Below are 19,377 nucleotides of genomic sequence, written 5' to 3' on the forward strand. Positions count from 1 at the left end.
CCTGTTCCTCCTGTGTGGGCAATGACTATGGTAGCCACACCTGTTCCTCCTGTGTGGGCAATGACTATGGTAGCCACACCTGTTCCTCCTGTGTGGGCAATGACTCTGATAGCCACACCTGTTCCTCCTGTGTGGGCAATGACTCTGGTAGCCACACCTGTTCCTCCTGTGTGGGCAATGACTGTAGCTGAGTCCCTCGCCAGTATTGCAGGGTGTTCACCAGAAGCTCCTTGGGCCCAGTAAGATCTGGAGGAGTGCAACCCAAGTGTGGTGAGACTTGAAGCAAGTCTGGATCCCACGTGTCCAGGAGGTGGGGAAAGACCACAGAGATCTTATAATCCTGGCTAGAGAGACCGCAGCCAAAGGATCAAACCACACCAAGACAGTCTATTGACTCCCCATTGACCGATTCTTCTTTTTAACTCTGAGACCGAGTTGTTTGTTAGTACCTTGCCCATGACGCGCAATAGTTGCAGTACATCAAACTTGCATAGGGAAATGCAAACATGTTTCCCCTAATTGTTTTTCTCGTCCATGGAAGTTCAGATTTGGCAGGCAACTGGTCTGCACAAACATGGACACTCGTGCCAAATTGGAGAAGCTTCAGTAATGGTTTTATGCCTAAAATGATGGGGAATAATCTTGTTTTGATGGAGATTTGGATAGAGGCTGAAAAAGGCGCTTTTTTGCCCGTGATCTCTCAAAAACCTAGGCTTTGGGATGTAGTAGCAGATACCTAGAAAACGCGTGAAAATGGTGTCCGGCCGAATAGAGATACTATAAACACGTGCAGTAGACAAGAATGGACACAATGAAGTAAAAATATACCACAAAACATACTGCAGTTCATGCACAGTAGGGTCAGTGAAACAGCATTCAGAAAGCATAGAATGCTAAATTCCCGTAACCCACACACCTACACCGCAAAATATTGTGCAGAATGTTTGATCCAACACAAATCTTTTAAAGTAACGCCATACCAACTAAACCATATTCCCTTTAATAAAAAAAGGGAGACCTCGGTGGGAATTTTTTTTTCCAGTAAAGGTTAAGGTTCCTCTAAGTTGAAGTCCATAAACGTTGGGAATTCCATTGCCAAGATCTGTTTGGTCCCATTTTAGCTGCTCATGCTTTGCGTCACTGATTGGTCGATTAATCAAGCGCGCTTGCCATGGAGTAACATTGGCTTAGCCTCATTGACTGTTTATGGCTGTTCAAAAGCAAAGTCACCCAGCTTCCAATCTCGTTTCCTTTTTCTTTCATCCTCCATACTTATTCGCAGTGGTGACGTATGAAGCAGTGGTTGGCCATGCCAAGAGCAGCCAACACATCAAATAATTGCCAAGATGAGAAGCTCTGGAATTGGGTGATAAGTCATCGAGCTAAATCGAACCAACCGGTAATGGCCGACCAGCCCAAGTTAAAAGGACTGAGCTCACTGTTTTTTTTTTTTTTTCTTTTTCAAACGTGGACTGACCCCCTTATTACTGACTGGTACAGCATGGCATGGTGGCCTTTTTCGCCCTTGGCACCTGAGTTCTATGACGTTTTTCTTTTTGGAGAATTGGTTCATGTTAGAAGCACAAATGCACTCGCCCAAAAAACAACACACAAGATGGCCACTATGGAAACAGAAGAAGGACTGGTTCAAAAGATAATGGACCATACTTCTTCCGTCCTGGCAAGACGGGAAGTGGTGGAGCCATAGAATGACGCTCCAACCAGTGAAGGATGAGGACGCGGCAAATATCCTGTAGATGAACCAAGGTGACGTTCAATAGTTATAATGAAATGTAGAAATGCTTTTATGGAAGGTTTCGCTTCCTTCAGACTGAGGATTGGAAGTGAGGTTGGGAGGAACTGTAGAGCATGGACTATATAGGAAAGTGATGCAATCATTGTCCGCATGGGACTTGGGATGTTTCTGTGGGAGACGGAATGTTCTAAGTCACGGACCCTCTACGGGACTGATCTGAATGGAATGTGCCTTCACCTGGCTGAGGAGATTAAAGGAGTTGAGTTAAGTGGGACCTCTGGCTGTTTTTGGGAGAGGGGGATCCTCTTTGGGAGAATTGCTGTGCAAGGCCTCACGCTTGGTGCACACAAGACCGGTTTGTAAGTCCCCCTCTTTCTAAAGCCGGAACAATCGTGAAGCTCGAAGGAGAGAAGACCTTGGAACCAGTCGACCTCTGCCGGCTGTCCTAATAGTGCAGAGCCAAGGTGATGGGAGAAGCGCTGTCCTAATAGTGCAGAGCCAAGGTAATGGAAGCAGAGGGAGAAGCGCTGTCCCAATAGTGCAGAGGCAAGGTGATGGAAGCGGAGGGAGAAGTGCTGTCCTAATAGTGCAGAGCCAAGGTGATGGAAGCAGAGGGAGAAGCGCTGCCCTAATAGTGCAAAGCCAAGGTGATGGAAGCAGAGGGGGAAGCGCTGTCCTAATAATGCAGAGCCAAGGTGATGGAAGCAGAGGGAGAAGCGCTGTCCCAATAGTGCAGAGGCAAGGTGATGGAAGCGGAGGGAGAAGCGCTGTCCCAATAGTGCAGAGGCAAGGTGATGGAAGCGGAGGGAGAAGCGCTGTCCCAATAGTGCAGAGGCAAGGTGATGGAAGCAGAGGGAGAAGCGCTGTCCTAATAGTGCAGAGGCAAGGTGATGGAAGCGGAGGGAGAAGCGCTGTCCTAATAGTGCAGAGGCAAGGTGATGGAAGCGGAGGGAGAAGCGCTGTCCTAATAGTGCAGAGGCAAGGTGATGGAAGCAGAGGGAGAAGCGCTGTCCTAATAGTGCAGAGGCAAGGTGATGGAAGCGGAGGGAGAAGCGCTGTCCTAATAGTGCAGAGCCAAGGTGATGGAAGCGAAGGGAGAAGCGCTGTCCTAATAGTGCAGAGGCAAGGTGATGGAAGCGGAGGGAGAAGCGCTGTCCTAATAGTGCAGAGCCAAGGTGATGGAAGCAGAGGGAGAAGCGCTGTCCTAATAGGGAGAAGTTGAGCTGCCTTCGGCGGACAAGAGACAACATAGAGGTGAAAGAACGGCCAGAGAACTTCCCCATATGCAGAGAAGAGTCCACGGGCCCTGTGCGGTGCCCATCCAAGAAGCAAGGAGCACTCTAGTGCCTGGTCCAGAGGCCTGCTGGGCAGAGGCGCTCTTCTGCAAAGCTGCGGAAATCCCATTTCCAGCTATTTGATCGTGTACACACGTTCTTAAACAGCAGACTTGATTTGAGTTTGCAGCTGGTCGTCGTTAGGTCACACTTTGTGGTCGGCGCAGCCCGTTTCCTGCCCTGCTCCTCCTACAGAACTCCACAGAACAGCGCGTATTGTGTACCTTGTGCTCCCGAGGGTGGACTAGGAACTATGCACTGTTGGGGGTGGGGGGGGCTGGGTAGAGGGCCTTTTTTTAAAGGGCAGTTATACACTGAGGAAAGGAGGGGTCTCTGTTTTAAACTGTAGACAGTTACCTGAAGTTGCCCTGCATAGCCTTACTCCTAAATTATTATAAAGAATACACTAGAGAGCATGTTCATTGTCGGGCGGATAAGGAGTGTTCCAGCAATTGGATTCATTTAAATGTGGAGAGCTTTCTAGGATTGCGCCGTATCCCCCAGGTGGGGGCACATTACCCAAAGCATGTAGTAACGGTGTCAGGTGGCAGTAGGGTTGCCAACTTTACGAGATCCTTTTGCGGGACACTTTCCCACAAGGCGGTGATGACGTCACATTGTTATTCACGTTTGGCCGCCCCTTTTGTAATTTAAACAATTTCTTAATGGCTCTTAACACCTGGCTTAATTGCAATGCAAAGGGTTTATCCTTGGGAGGTGATGGTCACGTTTTCCATGACCATCACTACCCCAGGAACAAAGCTTTAGCATTGGAATCAAGATCGGAACAGCAGCGGCGGCAGCAGCTCGACTTGCAGGCTCAAAAAAGGAGCAGAGCCGCCCAGAGAAAGAAAACTGCAGGTGGCAGCGCCGTGGTGTGTAGACGGCCCCTTCAGTTAAATCAGTTTGCAGAATGGCGGTGTTGGACGCAGGTTGTCCCGCCTTGCTGTATCCCGAGAGTCGCACTTCAGGGAACAAAGCAAGTCGGGACAACTCCGTCCCGCACAGCCACTCTGCAAACTGCGTGACAGAGTCCCCAAATACAGGACGATCCTGCAAAATACCAGACAGTTGGCCACCCTAGGCGGCAGCTTCACGGATGCTGTGTCCGCTACTGTCCAGTGCCATGCAGCTTCCCTCGCTTGTAGACAGACTGCGGCGCCTGCTCCAGGTGTCCAATTGGGAGGCAGCCATTTAATGCCTCAGGCGAGCTGCTGCCGCCTTCTTCAGGTGTCCAATTGGGAGGCTGCCATTTTATGGTTCAGACGAGCTGGCTCCTGCTCGAGGTGTCCAATAAGGTGGCCGCCATTTCGTGCGTCAGGCGAGCTGCTGGCCGTCTGCTCCAGTTGTCCAATTGGGAAGCCGCCATTTTATGGTTCAGGCGAGCTGCTTGCCGCCTGCGGCGCCTGCTCGAGGTGTCCAATAATGTGGCCGCCATTTCGTGCCTCAGGCGAGCTGCTGGCCGTCTGGCTTCACAAGCTCCGCTTCTCTGCATGGCTTTGTGGGCAGCTGTGGGTAGACGTGGCGCCTTCCTAGTGTCCACTGAATGTTGAAATTAGTTCAGTTATTTGGTTCTATTTATAATAAAAAAATGTTTTAATGTAATTTCACGTGCCAATCAGTCTTATTGCGCTGCCAACCCGTAAATGGGGCTCCGCTTTCCCACAAAATGAGTTGTCCTCTTACACTGCCCAGTTCCAGGCCGTGTGCTGTTACTACGTTTGCATCCATGGGGAAGGCCCAGGGCTTTAAGTGGGCCGGGGCCTGCCGGGGCAGGCTCCGAAATTTCGTTTTGAGGCGGGGCCCTGCCGGGGCCCACTAATCTCCCCTGGCAGCCCCGGCCACTACACGAAAAGGCATTTTTTTTCTACAGCCTGAAGCTCTCGCTCGTGTGCGAGAGCTTCAGGCCTCAGAAAAAATGCCTTTCAGCCGTAATGGTGGCACCGCACCTGCGGAGCATCCCTTTAATCAAGGGATGCACGTGGGCCGGCGCCACCATTATGGAGAAAACGTGAGGCCGCTGGAAGCAGAGGCCTTGCTTTCTAAATACTGAAGCTACTGCAGATTCGCCGGAGTTTGTCTTTAGGAAAAAGGCCTCTGCTTCCAGTGGCCTCACCCTTTTAGCCTTAATGGTGACGCTGCCCCTCCCCAGCTGGCGAGGGGCAGCACCAGCATTAAGGCTGAATAGGCGAGGCGCTGTCCCCTGCCAGGCAAGCCTATAGAAAATAAATGCAGAGAGGGTGCTAATCTCTGCAAAAGGCTTCCTGGCAGGGGTGCCAGTAGCCCATTGAGCTGGGGCTTGTCAAGGGGGCGTGGCCTAATGGGTAATCAAGACCCCCCCGCTGCTAGGCCACGCCCCCTCGATGAGCCCCGGCTCGATTTGTAGTGCCACTTAAGGCACTGGGGAAGGGGGTAGCTTGACGACATGTATGTGTCGCCTGTGGTAATGTTTTATCATATGACGTGTCCTAACCTTTGAATGGCGTATGAATACGATGAGTTAATATTGCTCAACTCGTTTTAACCAAAGTTTAAAAGGCTGAGCCTGCCCGGCCAACTCATGAGCTTCAGCTGACCCCAGCCCCCCCTGCTCCCCACCCCACCGCAGCCCACCCCACAGCCCCATGCCCCTGCTGAGCCGAGTCACAGAGGACAGAGAAACGCACACACTCTGTAACGTCCTGCTTCTGTTTTCAGGGGGACAGCGGGGGCCCGCTGGTGTGTGAAGTCAACGGTCTATGGTACTTAGCTGGAGTGACCAGCTGGGGAACCGGCTGCGGCCAGGCGCTCAAGCCCGGCGTGTATGCCAGGGTCACATCCTACCTCACCTGGATATTCAGCGAAATGGAGGTAAGTGAGTTACAGGAGGGGATTGTATTATTTATTGGGTTTTTATAATGCGCCCATAAACTGGTTTCAAGGCACAACAAGACCAGATGCGGGGTTGAGGGGGGAAAGGAGGGGTTTAACAGGGATGACTAAACAAAACTGTCCTACTAGTTCTTGTGACCTTCGGATCGTGCAGTGCAGTAATGGGAGGGGGGAGGGTGCTACAGGGGTAAACGAGTGACATGGGAGGTCAGGGGGAAGGTGGACAGAGCCCAGGGAGAACAGAGTGCAGGGGCGTGTGAAGTGCGAGCGACGGGGCTTCGAGGGCTCGGGTGGTGCAGCTCCGGCCAGGCCAGTGCAGAGGGAGGGAACCCAGAAGGGCAAGTGCAGGTGGGTGTGTGAAAACAAGGAAATAATATGAGGCAGGGTAACCAAAAAGGAAACGCACCAAATGCACGTTACAAAGGAACATACAAAGCACTTTATTTTATACTGAATCCAGTTACAAAAGAACAGAACAAAATTCAGATAGCTATCGACCCTCAGTACAACACAGCGAACTCCGGCGTGGTTCGGTGTGCTCAGTGAGTGCAAATATTCATTGAAAAAGTTTCTTGACATGCGTCGCGTGGATCCAATGCTTCCGGCCTGCGACACACACCGCTGTTTGGGTGACCAGCAGGACCTGGAACGGCCCCGCCACCGAGGTGCAAGGCAGGAAGATCGGTCAAAGGATTTGACCAAAACCCAACTTCCAGGTTGTATACTGTGGCCTGGGCCCTCGTATCGCGCGGGTAAAGCATCTCGTACCTGGTGATAGATGAAATACAGGTTTTTAGTCAACTGGCTACAATAGTCTGAAAGCAATACATTTTCTACATTCCTCAATGCCCTAGGCTTCGGAAGACCCCAGATATTGGCAGGTCTCCCCATTACCACCTCAAATGGAGAGAGCCAAGTCTTAGTTTGAGGGGTTGTACGCATGGCTAGTAACCCCATCGGTAAGGCGTCCGGCCATTTTAGTTTGGTGCCGGCACACATCTTAGCGAGCTTGTTTTTTATGATACCATTGTGTCTTTCCACTAATCCGGCGCTCTGAGCATGTCTGGCCAAATGAAATCGTTTGTCAATTTGCATTGCTGTACATATCTGTAGAATTACAGCAGCGATAAAATGCGGACCATTATCCGACCAGATAACTCTCGGCAAACCGAACCGTGGGAAGAATTCCTTTAACATGGTCTTTGCAGTGGTCATGGCTGTAGCGTCTTTAACAGGGAAAGCCTCGACCCACTTACTAAAGGCGCAAATGACCACAAGGACATATTTTAGATTGTTACATCGCTCCATTTCAATAAAGTCAAAGTGAATCACTTCAAACGGGACAGAAGGAGGCCCAAAGCTACCTCTTGGATTCTTCTAATGTGGCATCGGCTTGGATATCCCGTACAGACCCAACACCCTCATCCATTGCATAGGCATCTACAGTCTCCCTTGAAACATACATCTCCGTGAAGAGATCAGTGGCAGTTTGTCTAGCTATTTGATCAGCAAAAGCATTCCCTTTCCCTACATCATCTATAATCTGGCGATGTGCTGCGCACTTAATGATCGCTAACTGACTAGGGAGCGCAAGCACTGAAAGTAATTGTACTATCAGGGAGCCATGTTGGATCTTGGTGCCATGCGAAGTTAAAAACCCTCTCTGAACAAAGTCTCCCAAAGTTATGAGCCACCCCAAAGGCATACTGGCTATCGGTATATATGTTTACTGTTAGCCCTTCGGAAAGCTCACAAGCTCAAGTCAATGCTATAATCTCTGCGGCCTGCGCAGTTATGCGTAATTCTCTTGGTCTCCACAACCGTACTCAATGTAGTGACTGCATAAGCAGCTGTGGATGTACCATCCAGTAGTTTGAAGCAGGAGCCATCACAAAACAGCTCCCCTTGTGGGTTATCCAAAGGAGTGTCCCTCAAATCAACTCTGCCTTTTGTATCTTGTTCAGTAGTATACAGGCAGTCATGTGACTCTTCATCACCGCAAACAGTATTTTGCGGGAAAGGTAGGCGTTCAGCCAGATTAAGAATGCAGCACCTCCTAATTTGAATGTGGGGAGCAAACAAGATTAATTCATATCTTGTCAGTCGTACGGAAGTGAGGTGTTGCGTTTGGGTTTTGTTCAATAGAATATCTACAGAGTGAGGCACCATCAGGGTTAAATCATGGCCTAGGACCATTCCCTCACTCTGTTTTACAGACGCAGCAGCAGCAGCAGCAGCAGCACGCAAACATCTTGGCAAAGCGCATGCAGCAGGATCAAGGGCGGAAGAGTAGTAACCGCATGGCTTATTCTTCCCTCCATGTTCCTGCGTTAATACAGCCAAAGCACATCCATCACATTCATGCACAAACAACACAAAGGCCTTCTCATAGTTCGGTGTGCCCAAACCTGGCGCCGAACATAATGCAGTCTTGAGCAACTCGAATGAATGTTGATGCTCCGTATTCCATGGCAATGGTGAAGAAATACCCTTCTTCGTCAAGGCCAACATCGGTTTTATCACTAGTGAGAAGTTTGGGATCCATAACCTACAGTAAGAAGCCATACCTATCAAGGCTCTAACTTCCTTTTGTGTATTTGGGTCAGACATGCCAGAAATGTGTTTTATTCTTTCAGGTGTCAATCTTCTTCCCTCCTTTGACAGGAGATAGCCTAAATAGGTGACCTCCTGGCAACAATATTGAAACTTTTTAAGCGAAGCTTTGTGACCATGCTTAGCTAGATGGATGAGCAACAACACAGTGCCCTCTTTACAAGAGCTCTCAGAGTCAGCGGCTAAAAGCAAATCATCAACATATTGAAGCAACGTACAAGTAGGGGGCAATCCAAGGGTATCAAGCTGCTCTTTCAAAGCCCTACTATAAATACTAGGACTCTCAGTATAACCTTGAGGTGCACGAGTAAATGTGAATGAGCGTCCCCCTAAGGTGAACGCGAACAAGTATCTACTATCCTCATGTATAGGAATACTGAAGAAAGCATTCTTTAGGTCCACAACACTGAAGTGAGTAGCCGTAGCTGGAATCATGGTTAATATTGTCGTCACATCAGGCACAATTGGAAATTGCGGAGTGACGACTTTATTAATGGCACGTAAATCAATTATAAAACTAAATGGAATTGCATTATCGCCTTTTTTGTACACGGGTAAAATCGGACTATTGCACAAACTTCCTGCAATCGCCTCAATCACCCCACGATGCACAAAATCGGAAACAACGCTCTTCAAAGCTCGCTCGCCTTCAACTGAGATCTTATACTGTGGAATACGGGGCAGCTTAATTCCATGTTTCATAACTATTTTAACAGGCTCAATCTGCAAAACACCGACATCATTGTCATCAACTGCCCACAAACACTCTGGTACATTACTGAATTCTGGCGGCAAAGGTCTAGTCAAGAATTGCGAAACAGAACATTGCTGTGGTGAAATCGTCAAACGCACTCCATCAGAAGAACAATGAATTACCGCATTTAATTCCTTCAACAGATTCAACCCCAGCAAATTCTCTCCACAGTTCGAAGTCAAGAGAAATGGACAGTGGTCCGTAAAGGGACCCAAAGAAATAGGTACCGGTGAAGAAACCGGACAAACAACTGGTGTGCCAGAAAACCCTACAGAAACATTGGTTTGCCCTGACAGTGGAATGTTTGGAACCCGAGAATGATCAATGGAGCACTTCTGTGCTCCAGTGTCTATCACAAATTGATGTTTCCTATTTTCCACTACCATTTCAACGTAGGGACCTTTCTGATTAACGGGAATAGGTGTATGTTCCAAACCCTGCTTCGGGCAATCCTAACGAAAAAACAAAATATCATCAAAAGGAAGCTCCTCAGATAGATATGCAGCAGAAGGATGATCAAATATGTTTCTAGTATCCACACTCGAAGTCTGATTATCCTGTGAAAAAGGTTGTTGGGGATCTTGCGAAAACTGGCCTCAACCAGGGCCCCCTACACCCGGGCGACCTCTGGATCATATTTCCAAATGTGGTATTCGACCTCTGTCGAAGGACGGGGCATTGTGCACGCCAATGACCCTCCTGGCGACAGTAGGCACACTGGTAAATATTCACAGGACCCAAGGGCACATTCCCTTGTGGAACATACTGACCTCTAATCTGCGAACTACCCCCTCTGCGGCCTCTAACAATTTGCTGTAACAATACTTTAGTCTTCAAATCACCTTTTCTCTTCTCGACTCTATCTTTTTCATTATTGACACGGTTCTCTTAGTACTGAGCCATGTGCAGTACTTCTGATTGGGATTTCGCCTGCCAAGCGCTCTCAGAAGACATCATTTGTGACTGGATGTCAGGCAGCAATCCACGTACAAATTTGTCCACAAATAATCTTTTCCCCAGACTCTGTGCCTAAGTCTTGTCCACTGAAATCCGAGAATACCTGTTCGAACCGATTAAAGAACTCGGTAGCACCCTCAGATTTTCCTTGGACACAGGCTGTAAGCTTGTCCCAAATAATTCTCTTTTCGGGGATTATAGTTTTCAGTTTTGCAATGATTCTGTCAGGCAAAGTTAGTATGACCTGAGGTGGTCTCTCACCAGCTGGCCTTTCCCCATCAAGCCTAACTATGTTAGCCCATGTATCTCCCAACCCTGGTACATCGTCTATAGTTCTAACTTGTTTCCACAAATCTACAGGCAGGAGTACAGGGAATAGCAAATCAATGTCGCCTAGGGTAAACACTGAGGACTGCAAAACTGACTCTATCTCTTTATAGAACCCTGTCGGATTTTTCCTAATGTCAGGAATAGTTTGTCTAATAGCATTCACTTCCTGTCGTGAAAACGGGTCGTGAACAAACTGCGATACATAATGTGCAGGAATGTCCACAGCAGGTGTATCTGCTGCAGCATTAGCAGGAATCTCAACCTTTGGGACAAATGTCGGAGGAACCTCTCTCATAGGCAACTGAGAAGTAGGCAACTCCGAACGCTTACTAAGCAACAGAGCTAAGTCGAGCGCTAAAGCAGTTGAAGAAGTGTCAAGTGAAAAAGCTCTCTTATAAATGCTCAATAACTCTGTGGGACAACTAACCGTTCTCTTTAAACATTCATCCTGCAGGTACTCTACCATTACCTGTATCACTTTCCTCTACATTTCTAGTGTATATTGACTGTATGTGTCATATACCTCAACTGGAGTTATCGATATGTCTGAAATCCATCTAATCGCATCTTTTGTACAAATTCGCGCCTCCTCAGATGTCGATTTACGACACGGAAGAAATTGTTTCTGTACATACATACTTTCTTCTTCGTCATCCTCTTTCCGTAACCTTTCCAACTCCTTTTTATACTCAAATATCCTCTCAACATGCTCATGTACCTTCTCCACAGTGTCTCTCGAAAACGCTAAAGTATTCAGGTCCCTCAACCCTTGTGGGAGATCTGCATTATTTAATTTACCCCACGTTACACATAAATGAATCCCTAAACCTTCAATGAAAACATTTTTCTCAGGAAAATTATCCATATTAGAAAGTGTGGCAAGAACATTTGCTCGATCATCTCTCTCCATACAATGCTTAGCCCCTGCAAACAAATCCTGTTTCTTTTCTGTAGGAACAGTATTACGAGTAACAATCCTCGACCCCGCACCCTGATCAACTACAAGCGGTACAGAACTACTTGGGAGTGAGGGTGCAGGCAAATTCGATGGAGGTACTATTACTGGTGCAATGGGAAGAGGCAGAGGAGCAGGTGGAGGAACAACAATCGGAGGAATAGGAACAACAGGTTGAGCAGGAAGAGCAGGAATAACAGCAGGAAGAGGTACAGCAGGAGGGAGAGGAACATACGGAGGTGGTGCAGAGGCACCAGGCCTTCGTTCATTTAACAATTTGTCGATAAACTCATCAGAAACATGAAGATCTTTAGAAGGATAGATTTTCTGAATACCGAGTGAGAAAGCCCTGTCCATATTCCTAACCGACTCAGACTGTTTGTCCTGATCATATAACAACGCCTTTTCAGCATTTGTTTTATGACGGCGCACATGTTTTTCCCTACTTTTAAGCTGCTGCAACGCTTCTCTTTTCCAATTTTGCAAAACATCAAATGCTGCAGGTCTGGCCTTCTTTTTTAACAACACTGACTCTAAATATTCAATACGAGGGATCTCAAAACTACCATTGACTGGCCACTGAAGTTCAGATCAGAGGCATGTCTGGTTTGTCTGTGCCGAATTTTATTAAATACTACACTTCCAATGCCATGCTTACAGTACATAGTACATGCCGGTGACCCCTCATGTGTTGCCGGACGGCTAAATTCCAAAGATTGTCTATCGCTGCGGAATAATGCCCTAAAGCAGCTAGACAATTTCCCAGGCATTTCTCAAATACTTGGTGTTACCTGGTCAATAATTGTGTCTGCAGATACAATGCGCCAAATTCAAATTGTCAGGGTTGAATTAAGAGTCGGGTAACGACTCACCTGACCAAACCTAAGGAGGACCGATCGGTTTACAAAGGACTTACCTAACGAATTTTACCTTGTGTATGGTGATTTCGGCAAATCTGCCCGCCTCAAAAAATTGACCCTCGTCAAGATGCCGTCTCAGACCACACGGCTATCGTCCAGGGAACGGATCGTGCAGCGCTGTTGAGGTGTCGCGTCTCGTTCAGTCGGGCTCGTTATGTCACACCGTCCGATCCCGGTCCGATAGCATGCGTCAACCTTCAATAATCCGGCATCAATCTTGAGGGTCCCTATTCCGGGCGCCAACTGTGAAAACAAGGAAATAATTTGAGGCAGGGTAACCAAAAAGGAAACACACCAAACATAGGTTACAAAGGAACATACAAAGCACTTTATTTTATACTGAATCCAGTTACAAAAGAACAGAACAAAATTCAGATAGCTATCGACCCTCAGTACAACACAGCGAACTCCGACGTCGTTCGGTGTACTCAGTGAGTGCAAATATTCATTGAAACAGTCAGGCTTTTATACATTTCTCCAGCCTGTTGTCCAGCCTTTCTTCAGGTTAACCATTCCATAAATAAGTTACTGCTCTAGGGTCCCTTGCCAGGTCAAATCTAGTTCATCTTAGGTTTATACATTAACAAGAAGAAATGGTAATAATGTATGCTCTAGGCCTAACATTACAATGCGGGACTTAATTTATACAATATAGTTAAGCAGGTGTTCTCATTCAATTATAGATCAGTTTCGGTGATACAGGTAATCCATTGCACACAGGTCAGCAGAAGGACAAGGTCTCAGCTCATGACCCTAACAAGTGGCCTGCAGGCAAGTTATACATTAGCTGTACAGAGGTCATGACAATCGAGTTCTGTTCTGAATAACATAGGCTACCATTTTAACTCACGTGGTGACTTTATAGAGCAAGAAAACCTAAAATGGCGGCTTGACCCAAAATGACAGTTTACATGGTTTCTAAGGTCAGGACCTTGCAATGAGAGTTTATTCACATGTAGTTTATAAGCAGCTTGTTAGCAGCTTGGCGTAGGCCAATATACATATATTCATAGCAATAGGAGGCACGATATAATTTCTAGTTTGACAGGTGGGGAGGTCAGAGGAGATCGGGTGCAGGGGTAGACTGGGTGAGGAGAGCCTGGTGCCCTGTACGAATCAGAAGGAACCCGGTAGCAGACAAGAGGCAGAGGGGGAACATTAGCATAGGAGGGGGAGAGGGAAGGAGGAAGAGAAAAGGAGGGTCTTGTGCAGCTTCCAGAACGTATGGCTATCCTCCTCAAGTCTGAGAGGGTCAGGGAGACCATTGCAGAAGGAGGGTCCTGCAGAGGAGAGAGATCTACCCCCACTCTCTGCTTAGAGAAGCGTATGATCTGCAGAGAGTTGGTGCTAGAAGACCGGAGGGCTCTAGCATGGAGGTATTTACAGAGGGTAAAATGGTAGGGTCTGGTGGCTAGGGCATGGGCGGGGGGGCTGGTTGGGTGAGGCAAGGAGAGTGTTTGGCGAGCCTGTACAAACCGTTCATGGGTGACAGAGGATTCCACAACAAGCTACACTTTGATTTAGCACTACACGTTGTAGACACAGCATGAACCCAGGCAAGGTTTACACAACATCTCAATCAGCATATACTAAAGATGAAATGGTCCAGTGAGCAAAAATATATCAAAATGTATTCAATCCAAAACACACAAAGAGTCCTCTTGGTCACATAAACTATCCCAAACACAGGTAACATAAAAGACAGTTTTTTTTTACCACAGGACATTGTGATAATTCAGTAGTGGTATCCTTTAGCTATACCAACGTATCCAGCTAAACACAAGAAACAGTGATGTTAGTAACCTATAGGTGACTCATTTCAGAACAATTTTGATCATGTTTTAAACAAGTCCCCACTTTGATATATCTGTTTCCAGCCTTCTTATTGAACACACGATGGCCTTTTCACACAGAGGGGACAGTGAGACACCATGGCCCAATATTGGTCTTTCACTCCTCCATCAATTGCCTGCTGGGAGATGTAGTATTGCGTTACTTCAATTGAATACAACCGCCTGATTTAAAACTAAGGTAAAAACAAAGACCAGGAGTGGAGCCCCGCACGATTTGGAGTCAGAAGGCAGGAAAGCAATGAGGTTACCAGAGGCACACAATATGTTTGTTATTTTTTTTTTGCCACCTCAAACGACAGTGCATCCAGGGAGACGGGAATAGAATCAATGCTTCATCTAGAAACATGTGTGAGAACAGGCACGGAACACAGTCTGATACCTGCCCTCGCAGGGCAACTCAAACTCCCCTGACCACGAAAGCCCAAAGTACCCAGTGTTGCCAGGTCGGAAGGAAAAAATAAGCTGAATGCCCTTCAAAAACAAGCCCAAAACAAGCTGACTCCCATCCAAATAAGCTGAAAAAACAAGCGTGCACCTAAAAAGTTGTGGAAAGGTCTCAAAAGTAAGAAACATAACACAACAAGAAAAACATACATAGACAGAACACTGACATAGTGTGTTAGAACAACAATATTTTATTGCATGGTGACTAGAAGTCCCAGATTGCAAAATAATACGGCCCTGAAATATTTGTATTTATTGTTTTAAATAGCGCCTTAATCCAAGGCGCTATATAATATTGTACCATGGCCAATTGGAAGCTGAAAAACATGGCCTTCCTGAATACATCTTTCTGAGAATGTTTTATATAGATTCCAATAATCCTCTTACCCAGTCTTGCAAAAAAAAGTTTTTAAAAAATAAATAAATAAAGGATGTTAGTGGATAATGCGTCAGCACTGGGGATATCACCAGGATAATATTGCTATAGAGTGACGCTTGCTAAACTAAACCAATCCCCTTCTTTACATCTTTACATGCCAGTGTGTGTGCCTGCATGACAAAACTTTTAAAGTGCGCTTTTTTTGCATAGGTTTAGGCATTTGGCATTGATGGGCAAGTAACGATCCCATCAGTGCCAAACACTTAAGCATATTCAAAATACAGGGCGCACCCGAGGGCAAGACAAAGCAGCAATTGCCGTCAAATGCTACCAGCAGCCCAGTGCAGGACGCTCTGTGCGATGTGTAATGGGCTTAACAGCAATATAAACAAGCCCAATTACACGCGCACAGAAGGTCCAACAAGCGGACGAAAACCGCGACAAGCGACCTCCAAATATTATGAGCGACTTTGGGCAAAAACAAGCCCAAAGTCGCTTATAATAAGCGGACCTGGCAACACTGAAAGTACCTGAAAAGGTTATCAAGCCGAAGTCTCTCCAAAGTCTCAGTTCATAACGTATTCCGTTAGGAGGCGCTATAACATCAACAATTAATTCGATTATGATCATGTCAAACTGAAAAATCTACAACGGGCAGACAGGAAGTAGAAGGAAATGAGGTCAATTTCAATGAACTCCCTGCTACAAGCAAGAACAGGCCTGGGTTTCTGTTTTCACTTCTCTGCTGCTGTGTTTGCACAATGCAGAGCCAGCCCTGCTCTTGAGTTTTCAAGCTTATGAAATACTGAGCCTGCACCTTGCAGTCGGAGGTGGACTGGGAACCAGGAGGCCCTGGAAATGTTTTAGAACTGGCCCCATATTACACATGTTCAGCAAGCCCGCACCTTTTCCTATGAGAACATTTGGAAATAAAATTGGTTACCACAAAAAAAGGTGCAGGATGGAGAGGCCTAGCGGGAAATCTCCAATTCCCTGTAGGCCGATCCACCCCTGGTTTCAGTGCATGAATTTGACACGGGCCATATTTTATTTAGTTTTATTGGGATTTTATAATGCACCTATACACAATGTGCACAAAAAGACAGGGGTGGGTGGGGGAACAGGTATGAGAAACAAAAAACGGTCCTAGTAGGTCTTGTGGCATTCGGATCGTGCAAGTGCAATAAACAAATGGTATGACCGTATGAGTGGTATGACTGCCACGTGTAATAACGAAGACACTGCTTGGGCCCTTTGGTTTACAAATGAGATCTATTTGCAAACAAGGTGTATTGTGGATGCACATTTTTTCATTACTAAATCCCGATGTGTTCTTTTTTTTTTTCCAGCGTTCCCACTGACCCCTAAACGCGATGATTTCTAAATGGGAATGGAGCAAACCACGTTGGAAGGGAAGCCGCTGATCTCACGCCATGGGTTGGCCAGTTCTGCAGGACCCCTTTCCAGAACATGTTATTTATTTGTAGTTTTTTGTACTTTTGGGAATGCACTTTGCCACTCCCTGGGAGAGATTCTGTATTCTTTGCAAAAGCCGCCATGTTGGATGGAGCAGGACTGAGAGCCAAGGTTACAGCATCATGTGTGCGTGTCTAAAACAAAGAAAAGTGACTAGTTCTTTAAAACCTGCACTCTTCCGCCCCTACCCACCCCTCCATCTAGCGCGGATCACTCATCCAAGAGTCATTGCAACTGGTAATCCACACGCGTGTGTGTGCGCGCTCTACTGCCAGCGGATGCATAAACGTCCGAAGTGGAAGGCTGCCGGTGTGTACAGTTGGCCACTTACCTGCCGATACAGCATCTCACTAGCCTTGCTGGACTAGGAAGGTTACGTTTACCTGGGAAGTCTGATGGCAATTGCAAGCTCGCGCTCTAGTGCGGGTATACAGACATGCTATCGAATATATTGGAAACATATAATATGAGCATTAAACAAATATACAGGTGGGGAGAGGGGTGGCCATGCCAGTAGAGAAGACTTGAGATTCTAGAGCAGTCCATGTGGCCGGTGCAGAGGGGGCTCAAATCGCAGCTGCTTTCAATTAAGCCGGGCCCAGGGAGTGGAGGAGGTAGCAGAGGGAAGGATTGTAGAAGATTGGGGAGGGCTGGGGAGTGAGACTTTCAGCCTACCAGGGGCTCTTCCGGGGAACCTCCACCTAGACGTCATCCATGTGATATTTTCCAGAAAAAAAATCCTGCGGCTGAAAATACTGAATACTTTTTTTCCTCGCACATTTAAATGCACTTATATGAGGGGGCGACCCCTTGCAGCCCCCATACCCATACTCGCCATACAATATTTATTACCCTATCCCCCCCTTATAAATGTGTTGAAATATGCATTTTGAAATTTGGCATATTTGGCCGCTGGTTTTTTGGTAGCGATATTTTGGGGTGATGCCCCATGAGATCCTGAATCAGAGGGGGAAGTGCAGAAAGACCGGAGAAAGGGGTTCCATGATGGAGGTCCAATGAGCGGCAAAATGAAATGATCCAGTCTCTAGCCTCATGGGCGGAAAAGTGCCGCTGTCACTCTGCTTAAATCGGGGGGGCTGCGGAAATGGATCTCCAACATATGGGGCGAGTCTGGTGCCAATCCCTCGGCCAAAGCCATTGGGGGTTACAGGATATTGGTGACGCACAAGTGAACACACACATTCAGTCATGTGGTAGCCTTTACTGTCTGTGAGTGCAATTGACTGTACGTAACCTGCCTACCCATTCCATTCAGTGCCAGGCCGTTGCCCGGGGCATGGAGAGACGGTGCTGCGTTCACCAACCGAGGGTCCCTGCCAGACATACCTATTCTCATTTACCTCTGCTTTCCCCAGTCTTGAAACATTGGAACCCATTTTTTTAAATTAAAATGGTACTGAGTTGGGGGCTACCACTGGTTTGATTCACTGCGATCGCGCTAGACATTTGCACCGGGCAGAAAGTGGGTTGTAAGCACCCTGTGGATGGGCTCCGTTCCCGTAGTGACTATTGTGAGGCTAGTCTGCCTAACGCATCGTCTGTAAGCCTGGCCTTCTGTCTACGTTCTGGCACACGCTCTTTCGTCATCACGCTTTCCAAGGCGGGGACAATGCGGCTGGACGCTTCCACCCGCAGACCTTGAGGTGCAAAATGGGAGGATCAGGAAACATGTACTGTTTTTTAAACCTGTTGGACTTTAAGCTTGGATCAATAATGTTCTGATCCGAGAAAATGCAATACTTGACACTGTACATACCATAGATTATTTTAAAGTAATTAAAATTATGAATAATTGAAAATGCTGCTTGCAGTGGTCCTCATCCTTCATCTTAAATGTTCACTGTTGGAATCTTCCTGTCGTGGCAGACTTCCCCTTCTGTGTCAAGGCAACCAAACTGGCGTCGTTGTTGTTATTATTTTATTATTATTATTCTCATTGTTGTGATGATTTCTTCTCTAACAAGGTAGGGCGCTGAACTATTCCACATGGACACAATCACCTCTCTGAAATGTAAACACATTTTTTTGTTGCAATTTTAAGATGTTCTTTTTTTATTACCCAAAGGAGTACACACTACAGACCTCTATCCAAAATGGCTGCCAACACTGAGAGCCCCTCTCCTAAGCGTGAGCAAGGCCGAATAACCTGTTCTGTGATACAGTGCAAACTTACAGTGCAAACTCGTGAGGGTCCGGAATCATGTGGCTTACTAGAGAATCCAACTGCAGAGAAGTCTGCTCCCGCCCGCAAGCATATGCTTTGGAAGACCTGGGATTGCACCCCAGGTTAGTAAGGGAAATCCAGACATGGGGCCCTTGCCCTCTGCATCTAGAGACGCCAAGGCAGAAACATGCATCAGGCATTATTGGTGCCAAAGGCTTTTCTAGCGTGGAAGGGGTAGCTGAGGGGGAGTTGAGGGGGCTATTACCCCAGGTCTTTTGGTTGTAGCCCTGGATAGAAGCTCGGGGGCTATAACTAAAAGGCTAGCTAGCCCCGAGTCCTGACAGTCCCGACATTGGCGCAGCCCCAGATCTTTTCCAGACCTAGCCACACCCCTGGTTGGTGCTCGGAGAAGAGTTGCCCTGCATTTCGGCGATGGTCTGTACTGGAGGGCAGACTGGCCTGCCCACAGATCTCCCTTCCTGTACAGCTTTGAGATAAAACGCCTTTGTAGGCTTTCCCAGGTCGGAACCATCCCCAGAAACAGGCTATT

At 47.2% G+C, this 19,377-nt stretch overlaps 1 protein-coding gene across 1 annotated transcript in view; it reads left to right on the plus strand.

The window, feature by feature from the left end:
• The window catches only part of TMPRSS13 (transmembrane serine protease 13), a 177,629-nt gene extending 159,167 nt beyond the window's left edge, over positions 1-18,462 (plus strand). Inside the window, exons 12-13 of the mRNA XM_069614461.1 lie at positions 5,788-5,940; positions 16,516-18,462. Coding sequence (XP_069470562.1) covers positions 5,788-5,940; positions 16,516-16,527 — 165 coding nt within the window. The 3' untranslated portion in view covers positions 16,528-18,462. The remainder of the gene's footprint in view (positions 1-5,787; positions 5,941-16,515) is intronic.
• Positions 18,463-19,377: the final 915 nt, after the last annotated feature.

This window comes from Ambystoma mexicanum, chromosome 9 (genome assembly GCF_040938575.1).
Source record: "Ambystoma mexicanum isolate Mex_15411 chromosome 9, UKY_AmexF1_1, whole genome shotgun sequence".
NCBI classification, from domain to species: Eukaryota; Metazoa; Chordata; class Amphibia; order Caudata; family Ambystomatidae; genus Ambystoma; species Ambystoma mexicanum.